Source organism: Procambarus clarkii, chromosome 30 (assembly GCF_040958095.1).
Source record: "Procambarus clarkii isolate CNS0578487 chromosome 30, FALCON_Pclarkii_2.0, whole genome shotgun sequence".
Taxonomy (NCBI): Eukaryota; Metazoa; Arthropoda; class Malacostraca; order Decapoda; family Cambaridae; genus Procambarus; species Procambarus clarkii.
Window position 1 is genome coordinate 16,364,575 of NC_091179.1, and position 17,899 is coordinate 16,382,473.

General features: G+C 38.7%; 1 protein-coding gene across 8 annotated transcripts; it reads right to left on the reverse strand.

Moving 5' to 3' along the window:
* Positions 1-763: 763 nt before the first annotated feature.
* LOC123765509 (Y-box factor homolog) lies at positions 764-16,639 on the reverse strand. 8 transcript variants are annotated; one of them, XM_045754139.2, is made up of 6 exons: positions 16,238-16,406; positions 6,061-6,296; positions 4,421-4,906; positions 4,115-4,156; positions 3,081-3,158; positions 764-2,001 (listed from the first exon to the last, which is right to left on the reverse strand). In XM_045754139.2, the coding sequence occupies exons 1-6, from the start codon at positions 16,308-16,310 to the stop codon at positions 1,885-1,887; spliced, it is 1,032 nt and encodes a 343-aa protein (XP_045610095.1). In that variant the 5' UTR covers positions 16,311-16,406; the 3' UTR covers positions 764-1,884. The 8 variants fall into 8 exon arrangements, with proteins under 8 accessions (XP_045610095.1, XP_045610094.1, XP_045610098.1 ...); XM_045754138.2 differs by having other exon boundaries at positions 4,421-4,945; XM_045754142.2 differs by lacking the exon at positions 3,081-3,158 and having other exon boundaries at positions 4,421-4,945; positions 16,238-16,412.
* Between the last annotated feature and the right edge of the window lie 1,260 nt (positions 16,640-17,899).

Here is a 17,899-nt window from a genome sequence, read left to right on the forward strand (position 1 = left end):
TGACTTGACTCCATTTACACTAACCGTTTCCTTTGGTATAGCCATGCCCTAATCCAGTTTAATATAGCACCCCCAATACCACGAGCCTCTATTTTTTTAATCAGCCTTTCATGTGGCACTATCAAAAGCCTTGCTAAAGTCAAGGTACACAACATCACAATCCTTACCACTATCAACTGCCTCAACTATGCTAGAATAAAGAGATAAATTCGTTAAACATGAACGGCCATTTACAAAACCATGTTGCGACTCAATTATTAATTTATGTTTTTCAAGATGAAGACGAATTTTATTTGCCATTATAGATTCGAGTAACTTTCCCACAATAGACGTTAGGCTAATTGGTCGATAGTTAGACGCAAGTGATCTATCTCCTTTCTTAAAAACTGGTATCACATTAGCAACTTTCCAAAACTCTGGAACTCTGCCTGACTATCGATTTATTAAATATGGTTGACAGTGGGTCACAAAGCTCCTCTTTGCATTCTTTAAGCACCCTGGCAAACACTTCATCCGGCCCTGGGGATTTGTTTGGTTTGAGTTTTACTATTTGTTTAAGAACATCCTCCCTGGTAACTGTTAAACTCGTCAACCTGTCCTCTCTTAGCGGTTGCCTCCGCACACTGTTAAGGACACCAACATGGCTGGAAACCCAGCAAAACTCTTAGTCTTAAATATGCTGGGGACTTGCAAGAAGTTGTATCTATACTAAATCGACCAGCAGTGTTAAGAAAACATTTAATTAGGATAAGAGAAAATAAGGTTTACATTTTTATGGATTTTATTGGTTTATTGCAAATGCACATGTTTTGTGGCACAATAATTTCCTACAAAATTTATGTAGAAAAAGTGTCAAAATAGGGTCTTTCAAAAATAACTGCCAATGTTAAATATTCAATGACAAAACAAGAAAACTAAACTTTCATCCACTATTGCCCGTACCTAGCTATGTGAAGCCGGTAGTCGAAAGTTTAAAACCATGTTAAAATTCAGCTTATACACCCCTAACGTTGACCGTAGGACACATTACAGCAATTCAGGCAAGAATACCCAGTCTTCTGGTATGTCAACAAGACTAATGCCAATAGATGAAAAATAATAAAATAAAATTGATAAGAGGTAATCTTGCACAATCTGACAAGTTGTAGTATCCTAGGCTTGTTTGCAGGGCCTACTGAGGGGGTGAGTTCATGATTAAACATGTGCATGAGGTTTAATTCTTGTGATTTTACACTTTTTTTGGTGGAACCCAACCAGCTACAAACACACCTCAGCACCATGGACATGGAACAATCTAAAAATATTTCATGAGGAATCTGGTCTTAACTTTTTTTTTTACCACCCATTGTAATCTTACTGGAATTTTATGTTAACTGTACTTCGTTCCCCACCCACAGACTAAAATGTGTCTTAGTATTTGTTGCATGGTGTCATCAGTGGTGTTGCGTGACAAAGAAAGGGCCATCATTTCGGTGACTCCAACCCTTGACCGTGGGTTTGTCTGTTCTTTCTACATAGTGTGACCTCTTCATTACCGGACCCGGAGTGAGGACACGCGAGTATTTCCTTCATTGTGTGGTTAGAGCCGACTTTCTGGTAACCGGGAGCAGCAGCATGTTTGTTATAGCCACTACTCTGCATTACTCTGTCCCTTTCTTCCGTCTCGGTGGTTTGTTTGCCGCTGGGGGTCCCGGGTAGTGGGTAGGGCTCCTGCTGGGTATTTTGGGGCTGGGGGCATGACCCAACAGCAGCCCTACCCACACTTACATTTAGACCCATCTTCCAAGTAGCTCTAATCCAAGTGTACATACTACTTTATTACAGCTACTTTAAAAATGGGACTTCATAGCTTTGGTGGCATGACTTGAGGGAAGGAGTGTAGATTTACGCAGAACTTTCAGCAGTTGTGTTTTCTACTGGCTGCTGAGGTTGTGATGTAGTAGCAGGAGCAGGAGCAGCAGGAGGAGCCTGGTTTTCTTGTCCTGACTGTTGACCTTCTCCCTGTGAAAGGTAAATTAGCTCAATGTTTTTTATGCCAACTAGTTTCCTATCAAAACATTCAAAAAGGTTAATAAAGGGAACTTAACACTAAGGTAATTATTAGATGCTTTGCAATCAAGTCGTCAAAGGCCTTGGTAAACAAGCATTCAATCAGTGCATCATTTTCTTCTATAACCAAAGCACCCCAAAAATGGAATTTTAAACATCTGTTAGAAGGCCATTTAAAATTTACTTTCATGTTTTAGCCACAAAGGGTTAATACTTTTGACATACATACCAGCAGCCAATTTATTACACTTGCTTTGCAGCTGGTACAACATAAGGGTTTATAGCATTCTTAATACAAGACAAAGCAAACTAGTGCAGCTTCTGCTGCTATAAAGCACCAAGACATTAACTATACTGAAAATTACTACATTTAACAAGCAAGAGCACTGTCCCAAAGGAAATAACATGCCATAAAAAAAAATTAATAAGTTGGGGAAAAATGATGTGCCAGAGGTTTTCAGCCATAAGTTAAGAAATGTGCTTTGAAAGCCATTGCTAAGCAAAATATTGAAATTATACGAATTGCAGGCCACAGTACAAGTAAATTGGCAAACTTTACTTTCCCGCGTAAAAGTAGCAATTCAGTGCTCAAGCAGTAGTAACCGATAAAATGCAATAGGAAGAGTATCAATCGTTATTTCAGTGAAGTTCAGGCAAGGGTGCACCTAACTTTTAAGACACATTATGCAAATATAACCACACTGACAGTTATCTGCATTGTAAATCATGCCAGGAAGATAAAGATTTTAAGAAGCAAGTTGTCATTTCAGTTTTCTGAAACGACTTAAGTCATGAAAACCTCCTTAAAGTGAAGGTTAAGATTTTTTTTTAAATTATAGTCAAACTCATCCTTGAGTGAAGCTCTAATTTCTGTACTGCTATATTAAGCAGATAATGAAATATAATATTCAATTAAGAACCTGAATGTTAAAATTCAAAAAGCATGCCAATGGCAAACTAAGCATTAATAAAAAAGCCATCAAAACCCCCATTTAACGGATTAGTTATGAAGCTAGGAAGCCTAAGCTTACCACTACTTCAGTTTGAGCGTCATGCTGCTCTCCCTCAGCTTCAGCAATTTCTTTTGCTTCTTCTGCTGACGCTTCAGGCTGAAAAGCACGTGCGAAAAGCCTCATTCTAGTAAGCGTTAATCACAGCATTACAAATTTGCAAGCAAAAAAACTAAGCAATTGGTAATCCAGTGTTCCAGCTCTTGACATTTTGCATAGGCACACAGACATTCTTTAACTAGGAAGATCCTACAAATTAGTAAGGCCATGTTGGCACATTACACACACACACACAAAGTACAGCAATGAACATTTTATTCATATATACTATATATACATACATGGTGTATATAGGTATATATGCACACCTTTTATATGTACAAATTTAAAGCTCAGTACTAGTTAAAGTATAAACCAGGCATAAAACATGAAAATTTGCAGCATACATTAATGGAGTAACTGCTAGCAGCATTATAAATTTAATTTGTTCCTGCACGTATTTTACACCAAAAAGGGGGGAGGGGGAGAAGACTAATCTGCTACTCTTTCCAATGCCACTTTCTTCCATTAATTAAGAGCCAGCAGAGAAATTCAATTATTTTATGCTCGTCTAGCATTCCTGAAATTTTGTTTGCCAAGCAATCTGAACTTTGACAAAATACCAAAAAGTACATAAATTTTATTACATCCAATTGTAAATGCTTAAAGGTAATATCAATGATGAAAAGAGCTCTCGTCCACCTTCCTCTACAGTCTTGCCGAGAGAGATGTTCCTCAAATATTATTTATGTAAAAATGCAATGTTGTGCCCAACAATTAGGCACCCCCCCCCCTCCCGTCAAAAATGTAAACCCTGGACATTTCCTCCATTTCTCCAATTTCAAACTAAGAAAATTGAAATTCTGGGAAAGTAAAATTCAAAAGCTGGAACAGGTTACACAAGAATTCCAAGGCACAAAATGGAAACATGGATTTACGGAGCACCATTAACTGCACTGGCTAGCCATGCAATCTGGCAGCCCAGCTGTAAGGGAAAGGTTGAAGGATAAACTTGCCTTCTGTCCCTCAGCTGCTACCTGTGTCTGCGTTTCCGACGTCTGTAAGGCAAACATGCAGTATGAGGACATGCTTTAGTCTAGGGGATGGACTCCAGATATAACATGCCAGTGTTAATATCTACATAATCTACACAGTGAGTGGGGGAAGTGCAGCTACTTCTGCCCGAAGAAAGGAGAGATCTTCCATCCACATTCTCCCTAGCATAAATCTCTACTACAAGAAATGTAGTAGTTCAAACTAGCAGAGGAATATTTCTTCTTTCACCCCAAATATAGTTTGAAAAATAAAAAGCAAAAACATACCCTTGTTTCAGGGGTGCCACTGTATCTGCCGCCACGCCCGCGTCCTCTACCTCCACGGCGGAATCTGCGACGTGGAGCGTCATCTGGGGTTGCCATCATTTCTCCATATTGAGGTCGAGGGCTACCATAGTAGCGGCGGAAGTAGCCACGTGGACCACGTCCACCCCTACCCCTGCCACGTCCGCGGCCTCTTCCACGTCCCCTAATCTGCATGCCCTCACCTTCAGATACTTCCCCTCCCTCATAGTCATTGTAGCTTTGATAAAAACCACCACGTCCTGCCCCGCGGCCACGTCCACGCCCAAAGAAGCGACCACGGTAGAACCTACGAGGTCCACGGCCACGGAATCCACCTCGGCCACGACCCCTCATCGGTGGTGGAAAATCTCCCCCCTCCTCCTCCATCTCTCCCTCATCGCCTGGTAGTGCACGGCGGTAGTATCGGCGGCGGTAGCCACGGCGACGATCTGCAGCGTAGGGCGACCCCTGCAGGGGAACATCACGGTCATGAGCAAAAGGCGACCCCTGTGGAAGTACATTATGCTATAACTCTGGGCATGTAATTAATGTTATTTGTTTTATTGCAGATTTGCCAATGAAACTATGAACATTTGAGTTTTGTTGGCTTGTAAAGAGCAGTCTATATTTCTCCCACTGATAATTTAACATGTCTTCAATATAATGTCAAGTTTACTTAAAATACCTGGTGCAGATGTTGGTGCCAAACCTGCAGTAGATAACCAACTGGGACATGCATTGAGTAAACAGCCAATACCACCTAAAAAGCTAATGATCTAACATGTAGATATTTGTGAAAATAGATCTATGCATGAACCAATTAAAACCTAAATTCCTGCAGCCATGAACATAAATGTGCATTTCTCTCATTGAAGGCATAGCAGGAAAAGGTAACTCCCAAATATAAATCTTAAGACTGCTTGAAAACAAGCAACAAATTATTTACATGCACAACTTTAAGCAACCTAGCAATTTATATTTTTCAGTGTTACCAGAAAGGACAGATGGTGGCAGGGCAAGGAGGGGAGAAAAAATAAATAAGTTTGAAGCTTTACCAAAATGGAGCACAATAGTGTACCAACATACACAGTACAGGGTAATAAGGTTGTAGCATGCTTTGTATAGCCAGGTCTGAGTGCTTGTATATTTTGCAGTTATAAAAAATCTTAAGCCAATTCAAGTCAACAGTAATGTATTATAAATTGTTCTAGCACTCCAATGATCAGATTGTTGCCAGAACAATTTTAAACTGCATCAAACAATGTAATGCAAGTCAAAAGTATTACAAAAGGTCAAAATGAAAAGCACATCTTGGCGGTCGAGTTGATATGCAAGTAAAACTGACAACTGAATAATCCGAACATTTAACAAATGCTCTTTTTCATTACCACTTAAAGCATGACATATCACAAGGTCTGAATGTTCAGTCATCTATATTTCTACAATAAAAATTGGGTTGTGGTGCCAAGGACTGTTGCTAGTTACTACCACATCACCAGCAATTGCAGCCATTTAACAAAAGTAGGTCGGACTGACTACAGGACTAGAAAATACCTGCCAAAGCTCAAGGCAATTCAGGAAAAGCCATAAAAATTAAAGCATACTAAAAATTGATATATTACCTTAACTGCCTCTCCCCCAGGACCAGTGACATTGGCAGCTTCATTGCCTTTCTCGCCAACTACGACATCAAACTCCACTTCTTCGCCGTCTCCTACTGACCGCACGTATTTCCTTGGATTGTTTTTTATGATGGCTGACTGGTGGACAAACACATCCTCCTTGGTGTCATGCCGGTTGATGAAGCCATAGCCACTCTTCACGTTGAACCATTTAACAGTGCCGGTTACCTTGGTGGCTGTAAATAATGGTAATATTTAATTTTCTTTCTACTAGCATTAAGTTTTCCAATACATACATACAAAGATGTGGCACCAATTTAATAAACACTAAGGGCCACAATACTCAGAAATAATCAACCATATCACCAAAGTGCAATACTGTTAATGTGGGAAAAGGAGTTTGGAAAGTGGAACCCCTTGAAGTATTTTTGTTTGGTGGTTGGTTGGGGACCAATTGTCAACAGCCCACCCTCAATACCCAAATAGGATTACACTGTCTTTGTACCATTTTGCAATGCAGGTTTTATACGATTTACTGCTAAAAAGCCAAGAGTAAAGTAGTTATCAAGAGAAGGCACCACGTCAAGGAGACTGTACAGCCAAAGTAGAAGCAGGCATTGGAAACAATTCAATAACATTGAATTTATGGAAAAGCCCCTCTTGCTTGGTTGCACTGCACGAGTATCTTCAACTTGGGCACCCGACACACAAGAGCTACAAAGACTGCCAGTTTGGAAAAAAAAGTTATCCCAAACCACAGTATTTCACATGGCCAGCCAAAATTAGTTCTAAAATAAACTGGTACAATTAGTTTTGTGTTCAGCATGTGAAGCCGAATCTAATGACATCACAAGTCGTTAATGAAAATGGCCACGGATTTATGAGTAGTCAGTACCTCAAAGGTACTGCAAGTACTTCAATTGACCACAAAACTGCACATTCTTTAATGGGTTAATGCCCCCCCCCCCATGTTCCAGCTACTGCACTTTGCAAAATATAAAAATATAAAAAGACCACTAAATGCAGTCAAATCAGAGTATTGAAAAAATAAATATAAATTTTTAGAAATCTCATTTAAAGGCCTTACTTTAGAAAAAGCACAAAGTAGCTGTCAAGAAAATGACAAGCTAGATAAATAGAAGCTTTCAAACACCTTCAAAGGATACCATATCAAACAGGCTACGATTTATACATTAAGCTGTGTACAACAGTTCTAACCAAGCCATTGGGACATTATCCCCAGAACTAACAAGTATCTTTGTTATCTTGAGATGATTTCAGGGCTTTGGTGTCCCTGCGGCCCAGTCCTCGACCAGGCCTCCACCCCCAGGAAGCAGCCCGTGACAGCTGACTAACACCCAGGTACCTATTTTACTGCTAGGCAACAGGGGCATAGGGTGAAAAACTCTGCCCATTGTTTCTCGCCGACGCCTGGGATCGAACCCAGGACCACAAGATCACGTCCCACATGCTGTCCGCTCGGCCGGCTCCCTTACACACAGTACAGCATCCCTTACAGCTCCACAGTACAGCTCCCTTACTACAGTACACAGCACTGTAGGCAGAGTTTCTAGTTGATGGAACTGTGCCTCAGTTTTGTCCTTGTCGACACCCCCTAATACAGTAATCTGTCAAGTGGTGCCATATTCTGGGCTCAATCACTGGACATGTGGCTTATTACAATGGCTACATTTATTAATGCACTTCTAAATACACAGGGAATTAAGATAAAGTAAGTTTGGAAAGACAAGCTTATGAAGATAAAGATTTAGTTTCATGCACTCATTTGTAATGTCCCCCCCTCACTAAGCCACCTAGGAAAACAAAGACAACAACTCTTGAGAACTAGCTCCAAAAGCAAAAATGAACTAGCTGCAAGTCTGCTAGAACAGGCATCCCACAAAGCTTCCGAAACATTCATCTACCATATCATTAACACAAGGAGAGTACTAACTCACTTGCCAACTTCAATATGGAAAAATAGCATTTCTTTAGTACACTATGATGTATATAGAGTACATGCATATAAAAGCCAATAAATGTTTCCCTCATTCTCGAGAATAGACGTTAAACTTTGAAATTGCAGTTTTTATAATTTTGACCGACTGTTTAATAAATGTCAAAAGTACAAAGAATCCCTCTTAACACAAATGTGACCCATGGGGGGACAAATGGCCCTCGGGTTGACATGCCTGAATAGTGCACTCACCCAATCAATTTTACTGCAACTGCCAACTTGCCTTCAGAAGCACTTTTCAGCCACTGGGATTACACTCATCACCCATTTTAACTATTTTATGAAGTCGGCGACTTTAAAATGGCCAGAGGTATCCAAGCTTAACCATTCTATGCAAAAAGGGGTGGGAAGATCATGCCTCACAGCTACTATCACTAATAAGCCAAGCTTGTTTTAGAAGTTATAGATCCCAGATCGTATGGTTTTACACAAGCTAGAGTAGTAGTAGTTTTACCCGACTAGCCGAGAAAAGGTCACTTGCCAGAGATCGAGGGATTAACGAGGATAGACAAAATGGCTGCGTTTCACTTATTAATTCAACAGAGATTAATTCAATAAAAACAGTATTTGTAGTAATAACCCATGTGGTTTAAGGACTCGGGTTAGGTTAACATGAATGTAGAATAGAGATTAGGGCTCATTTGCCATAAAAGTGTGATTGAATGAGTCGGTGTGTAGCAATCTTCCTAGCCAGCCTATTTCATTTTAATATCTAATATATTCCCTCGTTTTCAATTTAATTCCACATTTAACGTAAATTCATACCTCCCTTTTTAATTGGGGATTAACCTCCAAAGAATTAATGGTTAATTGATTGGTCCAAACCACAATTAATTAAATCAACATCGCTGGGTTTGGTGGTGGCAGCCGAGATTCAAGTTTGCTAGGGACACAGTACAGCTCTCGTGTTTGTAGTATCCTAGACTATCAACCTTCAAAGATCACAGTGGCCTGAAGGCTAATAGTAGAGCTCTGGGGTCTACATGAGTAGTTAACCAAGGGCTGGGTAGTGGACAAAGTTGAGCCATTACCCCGTCACATCACAGACAAAATCAGACATTAGAAGACAATGCAAAGGCGATATAATATGGGCTTCCCAAAAGGCATTTGATAATGTGACCATGGAGTGATGGCACAAATAGAATTTAGTAAAAATATGACTGATATTAAATTGTCAAACTAAAAGAGTTCAAGCAGTTAAAAACTACCTCAGGGCAGTCTTTGCATTAGTGCTTGTCCTTATTCTCATATCAGATAGACAAAAAGAACAAGTCACAGCTTTGTATCATCCTTTGCAAATGGCAAATCGGCATAAAAATTACTGTCGACATTGAAAACTTCCAGCAGACATCAATAAAGTTTTTGACTGGGCTGCAGAAAATAACATGTTTAACAGCGATAAATTCAAGGTACTTGCGTATGGTAAAAATGAGGACCTTGGACAATTATCAAAAGGCACAAAGCCAGGACCTTACAGAAAATACAGGGGTACAAAAACACAAACCATAGAAGGAAAATGCCATTAAAGGATCTGGGAATAATGTCCGACAACCTAACATTTAATGAGCATAGCCAAGCAAATACAGTATAGCATCAGCCACAAAAATGATAGGATGGATTACGAGAGCCTTAAAATCTAGGGATCCCATCACAATGGTTGTTACTATTCAAATAACTTATGTGCCATCCTCAAATACGGCTCGATATTCACTTCCCTCTTCAGAGCAGGAGAGATTGCCGAAATAAAGGGAATACAGAACGTATACCGCACACACATATGTACACACAAAGCACCTAAATTTTTGGGATCGTCTCAAAGCCGTTATATGGGCCTGCAGGTCACTCCAAGCAACAGCCTGTTGGACCAAGCGCTCTTAGGTCAAGCCTAGCATCGGGCCTGGCTTCGGTAGTAGAACTCCCATCCAGGTAAAAGGATTTATACTACTGGGCTCAACACAGAACTCTTGCATGAATAATGTTACAATATGTACTAGGTGTCTACAGCACATGCATAGTTTACCATACATTCAGTAACGTCACCAGGAACTAAATTTAACTTTGGAAGTGTAATTAATAAAATATATTTTCATTTTAAAAAGTTACTTGTCATTAGAACCTTCCCTCTACAGCTGGGTTGCCTGCCCCTGGGAATGCATAACTGCTGTAAATATCATCGAGGATAGGATCATTTTACTTATGATGGTAGGAGAGATTTAACTAATGTTTACCTATTGTATATAATGAAGATTATACTATCTAAACCTTAGGCGATATTAATTTAACTTTTAATTCCAGAATAGTGGGAAGTTTGCTTTATCCAGTTTTTACATGTGAATTGGTAACTGAAGCTCCATTTAGTCTTCACACAATGACTTATTTGCAATACATAAATGCAAAGAACTATCAATTATGCATTAAATTCTGAAGTCATCACAGGAAGCTGTAAAAGGAAAGACAAATCCAAGACATACGGACTTGTCTACCTAATGGTAGTGGATTAATAAAGCTTATTAATACTTTCGGCAGTCTGACATTATGTCCATAAATAATGTCTGGCGGGGACGCATTGTGTGTAACATTAAATGTTAAAATTCCATTTTTTTAAATTACTACAAAATTACTAAATTATTTACCATCTAACAAAATGCAACAAATCTCCATCTTTTACCTTTTATGTATAGTGACATCCAAATCTATAAATTTACCAGAAAACATTTTAACACTTTTTAATTGTTCTCTTTGGACAAGACTTGTCCATTTTTTTTTCTCCCGAGTCCTAGCCGTGGACAGGACTTGTGTCCACTACAAAAATATTTGTATAAAATTCATTTTTTTATCCGATCGACCTTGTGATAGTTTCAAAATAAGAGCCTTTAGAATGCGCACAATTTGATACCAAACGAAAGATGTAACACTAAACTTCATGTCAGAACACTTGAAAGATTATAAATACGTTTTTGGGTCTAAATTTTTAAATATTTGTTAAAATTCTAATTGTGCTATTATTATGGGACTAGTTTTAAAATGCGTGCCTTTATATTGCGAACAATTTGATACCAAAATGAGCAATGTAACATGAAATTTTATGTCAGATCACTGGAAACAATTTTGATGAGCATCCAAAATTAAAATATTTGTTAAAATTCCAGTTATTGCTATTATTATGGGACTAGTTTTAAAAAGAGCGCCTTTATTTTGCGAACAATTTAATACCAAAACGAGCGCTGTAACACGAAAATTGATGTTATCAAACTGAACGAGTATGCACATTAGGTTGTGGTGTGCAAATTGGTGCTCGTTCACGGATAACTTTAGGCTTTGCTGCAGGGAGTCTCGCCAGGCTTTTGGACATTATATGCACACACAACTGCAGGGAATATAATTGGGAACACAAGGATACTAAAACGAACGACATAGCACGAGAATTAAGGCGAGAAAACTGAAACGAGTACAGTATACACATTTAGGCGTCGCCGCACACTCGCCCGCACCATTGGCCCCATGACGTCAAAGTCTGCGGTGTGCACGTGGCGCCGGCGATAGTGTTAAGATTAAAATCTAGAGAAATGCCATAAGAGGATCCCCCATCATTATTGTTTAGGCAATGCACCCTCTTCCCTTCAAGAGTGGCCATCTTTGCAATGCCACTACATCTAAACATTGCATTAAAGATAAGTGTTCCTGCCATGCTGATCTATACTCTAGTATCATCTGACCCTAAACAAGCATCTTGCCTTTAGGCAAGATGTACAAAATAACCATATTGAAAGGCAAAGTACATGTTGAAAGAACAATCACCAAGGGCCCACACCTTTTAACACACTCCACACTCAAGGGGCATAACCAATTAACTTCCCATGGTGTTCAAGAGAACTTTTGAAAAACCTCCACAGTATACTTTATCATCCAGGCTATTGTTCACATGTGCTGCGAGCAGCCATGTTGAACAGCCAGATTGACCAAGCTACCAATTGAGAGGCCTGGTCAGGGATTGTCCACAAGGACATCGATAAAGAACTAACAGGTAGGCTAGCATCACAAAACTGCATACCTGCCATACGTTTAATAAGTTTAGATTTAGGAAAGACTTGGGTAAATACTGGTTCGTTAACAGGGCTGTCGATTTGTGGACCCAATTACCGCATAACGTGGTCCCTCGATTGTTTCAAACGTGGGTTGGACATGTATACGAGTGGGATTGGGTGGTTATAAATAGGAGCTGCCACGTATGGACCAATAGGCCTGCTGCAGTTACCTTGTTTTTAGACATTAATCAATACCACTGGCATATTATGCCAAAGTCATACTTTTGCAAATATGCAAATGAAAATATGAATATATCAATAATCATTGCATGAAAAATTATCACATATGGTAAGGAGTATTAAGTTGCTAGGAATGAAATGCAAAACCCACTTGGAGCATTGGTAATAACAGAACATGCACTATGCAAGAAAACCAATTTCCTTTAAAAGATTAGTGCAATAAATGCCACCTCTCCCTTGACAAACAGCCTACCTCAACTGTATTACCGTACATCAAAACCACTTCCCGCATTGGCCAATTCTGCATAATCTATATTATGTGGCTGGTTCTACAGGTTGACAGAGCAGGCAGTCTATTCAGAAGGTGAACTTTTTAGTATTCCTGTTTACTGCTGGAAATGGTGTGCAAGTGTCCCAATTCTTAAGGACAGATTACTCTTAAGAAAACGTTACTTAGCCAGTGGAGGATGATAACGAGTTTTACCAATAGTGTGTAAAACAAAAACACACTGAAGTTTACCGTGAGGACGAATATAGGGGGTTTCAAACGCCTACACTTTGGTGGAGGACAAGTGCTGCGAGGTGATAGCCCAGGCTCCAGGTAGTGCAACGAATTAAATTTAGCACATTTTTGGTTGTTGGGGATTCTCCGATTCTTGACACTTGCTATTCAGGAGGGAGATTTGGGGGATATTGTTAATGAGTTGCAGCTACTAATGCAAACGAACTCATTATCTGTATTAGTGCAAAGACCAGATTAAGGAACCAATACATCAGTTTAAAATAGCGATTGAATTAAGAACAAGGAAGGCATCCCAACCGTGTGACAAGATACAGAAGTCTGAAATTAAAGGCTGACTAGGGGAATTTTTATATCACATACTAGACCAATATTGCAAATCACATGCAATGTTACTGAAAATTTATTGGCATCTGTAGTTAAGAGGTTTGTATTTACATTTAGGACCGAGGAGCAATACTTTTATTTGCAGACAAAATTTAGCAAGAAATAAAAACTACACAGATAGGCTTTTCTAAGATTGAAGAATGGCAGATGCAACTTAATGCTGGAAAAAAATTCAGAGGCTAGGTAATTAGAACAGGCCGAACTCCCTCGCTGAATCCAAATAGTCAAGCAATGCACTTGCCACGCATGACTTTACTAATTTTAATATTTACTATAATCAGACTTTGCTGCAAGTAGAAAAAGGCACAAGATTTTCTATTTGAGCCAAATTACCACTTCTTACAATTTCTACAAATAGAACTGAACAAGGTAAATGTTCAAGAAAACCAGATTCCTCACATCTGACCAGTATTTGGGAGGGAGGGAGGGAGGGAGGGGGGGGGGGGTTCAATTTCATTTCCCTAAAAAAATGGGAGCCAAGAGGGAATTATTTGAATTCATAATTACTTTGAGAGCTTCAGTCGATTCCTAGACTACTTGACTGGGTTAGTCATTTTAAGACAGTAAATACTGTATTCTATTTTATACAAATTACATAAATGCAGTTATAATACTGTAACCCCTTGTTAATGAAATGGTTAACCTGGACCAATATAACAGTGCTATTCTGCATTTGCTCATTATGCAATGAGGTTATGTACTACTGACCTACAATTATCAGCAATCGCAACTTAGTCTTCCTGCCTGCATTTCAACTTGTACTTTCATGACACCCAGACAATAGCAGCAAAGGAGGGTTGCAAAATACCAAGCTATACCTATAGGCCTATAACAGTACTTATTTGGATCAATTCTGTGTACATAAATCTAGTTATTCAACACTTGCAAACTCGGTGAATATGAACATCAACACCATCTTATTTTAAATCCCTCACCCTTTTAACACTAAACTACGATGGACCCAGTGATTTCTAGCGCGATACCTATGCACGAAACCAGAAATTTTTTCTATACTGCCTGTACTGTATTTGCATGCAAATTTGTGTATGAAAATATTAATATGACCACATTTAACCCTCTACAGAGGATTCCCAATTTGTACAATTTATTAGTAAAGCTATTAGTCATGAACACCTGCACAGTTCAGTCACTAGGCCTACTTTAAGAGAAGATGAAGCAACCCCCCCCCCCAATCACCCTGTATCCAAGACGCACAGCAGCCCATACAGGTAACTTTCACAACTACCCTACCTGTAATTTAAAAATAAGTCAAGTGACAGTTGGGCGTTAATAGGACCCGCTTCACAATGGTCAGTAGGTCTACTTGCCAGATTCTGTATCTAAACAGGTTCAGTTCTGCAAATTGAACGAGTTGCATTAAATTGGATAACGCCCAAATCATTTTTTTTTAACATTCTAGTAAACTTATGGTTATGTACATTAATATTTATGCACTACAAAATGGCAACTTCTACATTTGCAGTACTGCAACTACTTTATTCTAATTGGTGTTAAAATTCAACACGCCAAATAGTAGTCCAAGTAAGGTAAATGTAACATGCTGCAAAAAGGCATCCACAATAAAATGACCATAGTAATTATGAACAGGATTTGGAAAAATATTTAGCCATTTGTTTTAGTATACCAGTACCCAGGTACGATGTACGATTAAAGTGTGCTGCCACATTTTACTTTCATTTAATGGTTTGTGCTGACAGTATTGAAGTTAGTATAGCAAACGTTTTGCAGATAATGAGCAGAAGAATCATTCACATTAGTAATCATTCCATTAGTCTTCAATAAAATATCCTTAAAATTGAATATTTATTATAATTGGGGAAAAGTTTGTAGCAGTGGCCAAAAACAATTTGCTAGCAATGTATTTTACACAAGTTGTACCTAGAATGATCAGTCACTGTTTATTGCCCATTTTATTAAGTTCTGCACAAACTTAAAAAACTTTTGAAAGCTTCCAATTGCTCCAAGACTAATGTTTGCAGAACTCTCGAGTCTCCAATTTCACTTTTCTAAATTGTGCTTGTGGAACCCTGATTTCCCATTTTAGCATTTTACAATTCCTACAACAATAGCACTTTCATTTCTAAATTTGGCACACGATGCACAAAAATGCCCATAAACATTACAATATATATATAATTCCCTTTACAAATATTAAATTCACACAATTATGCAGGCTAAGATTTTTTTAATATACTGTACATAGTCAATACCAGTAGCACGCTTTTAAGATTTACAAAAATTACTTTAACAGCCTGCAGGGCACCAGCAATTGGCCACACTAACACCCAACACAGTCGCTCTAAATTTAATGAGAAACATTACATACAATACTCTGCAAGAGCCGTTCTGAAAGCCTCCCCTCCCCCCCCCCCCAGGACAGGTATATAGTCATTACCTATAAAACGTAAGTTATAAACCACACAAACACTACTGGGTGATATTGCTCCTCTTTACACATTAATGAAAACATTGCAATAAACACCCGAAATATGTAGTGTAAATATATTTATTCTCTCGAATGACTTAGATACACGAAAAGTTCTGCCAAGGAATAAAATGCTTATCGGACACACTAATTACAACACTGGCCAGCACTCAACGTTACGCATAATTATAAAACTGCTGAACTTAAATAATATTAACCAATCCTCAGCTGGGGGATTAACAAGCACAAGGCAAGAACACGTAGTCAATATTATGGTTGGTGCGCCACGTCGCCCACCCCGTCAGCTGACTCACCCCACACACATACAAACACAATTCACCTGTCTGGGAACACTTGCCAAAGTCTGATGTACTATTCCTTCACTAGTAATCATTAATCTTGGGTAAAAACAGAGAAGGAGAGCATCTTGGGTGGAGTAAAGACACCACGTGTTACACACGCTCGCCATGGCTGCCGGTACGCCAACCCACCTACGATTATTTTTTTAACTTGCAGAGATATTTTTGCATACATGCACTTACCAAGGACTTCCTTTTCCTTAACAGGTGCCTTGGGTTGTTCTTCAGGCTGTGTTTGTGTCTCCGGGTCCGCCATGATGGTATAGATGGAAAATGGGTGGTTATTTGGGTGATACCCCTTCCCTGATGTTTCCTTCACTCGGCTCTTATTCTTCCAGCCAACCTGGCACGAGGGAGCCGCAAATACACCTCGGTACAGCCGCCCGCTGATTGGTCGCCGGCAGCCTACATGCTAAGTAAATCGCAGCACCATTGGCTGAACCTCAATCCCACTTCTTACATAGGTTTTCATTTGTTAAACTGTGTTGTACTGTATTCGCTTTCTCATAGACTTTTATCATATACGGGTTCTCAATTCGAATTTCAAAACTCATCAATAGAATAATCATAATAAAAGATTTTATTCTGTATGTTTTCATAATGAGAAAAAATATATTTTCATTATATAGAATTATTTTACAGCAAAACACAATCTTCATTTACTTAATTATAATATTTAATAAAGTTAATGTAACACTACAAACTAATGTTGTTTTAGAAGAAATCCATTTGAATTGCTAAGGTAAATTATCTAAGTTGTATCATTCACGTAGTTTTTAAATAACACAAATATAAATGTAAGTATATTTGTAAGTAGAAAAGAGAATATATTTTTTTTCCAACATCTACACATACTTTACCTTGACTAAACATATTGTTACTATAAATAAATATTCATTGTTATCTGTCGTGTTGATAGACAAAATATGAAACCTCTCCACCAATATCGATTTTAACCATAATGCATCCAGATGTACGACAAACAGGTGTTTCGGGTTTGTTAATCGCTTTAACGGTAATTAATAAATGTAATCTGGACTCCGATTCATTTTGAGAACTAGTTTTAAACACTATAGGATCACCCATCACATGATTTTTACCAAAAGGTCTCTGGCAGCCCGCTTGCTCAGCAACCTTACATGTGCTGAGTAGCGAGTTCTCTTCTCACATTTGCGTTTCATTTTCACCCTTATTCTCCCCACGCATCAGGGCGAAAATGGTAGATTTCAAATGAAGCAAGATATACCATTCATCCTTCCCACTGTATTTTGATCCTTTCTGGTTGTGAGAATACGGATGACGCCTGAGCTGTACCGTACCCTACGCATTGGACTCCTTCAACCCTAAACTGTAATGCGCCTCTACGATTAAATGGCTCGAGAACTGCAACCACAATTTAATATAGTAATAATAATAATAATTTAATCACAAGAAGGTACAATGGGTTGGTGAGATTACATAAGATTGGTATTTGTACATTCTTGCTAACCCACTAACATGCATAGAGTTTTGGGCAGGTACTCCCAAACTAGTGGCCCGGGGCGTTTCGGTTTCGCTACTCAGTATACTCAGTATATATGACAGTGTCAGACCACGTAGGTGTATATATATAATATATATATATATATATATATATATATATATATATATATATATATATATATATATATATATATATATATATATATATATATATATATATACACTACGAAAGGTATTTGGATGCACCCGGGTCTCTCGTCTCTCTACCCCTTATCCACATTTCAATTTCTTTCTTCATTATGCACCCCATACCCATCCCGTGGGCGGTGGTGTAAAGGATTACAGAGGCACATAATCGGTTCA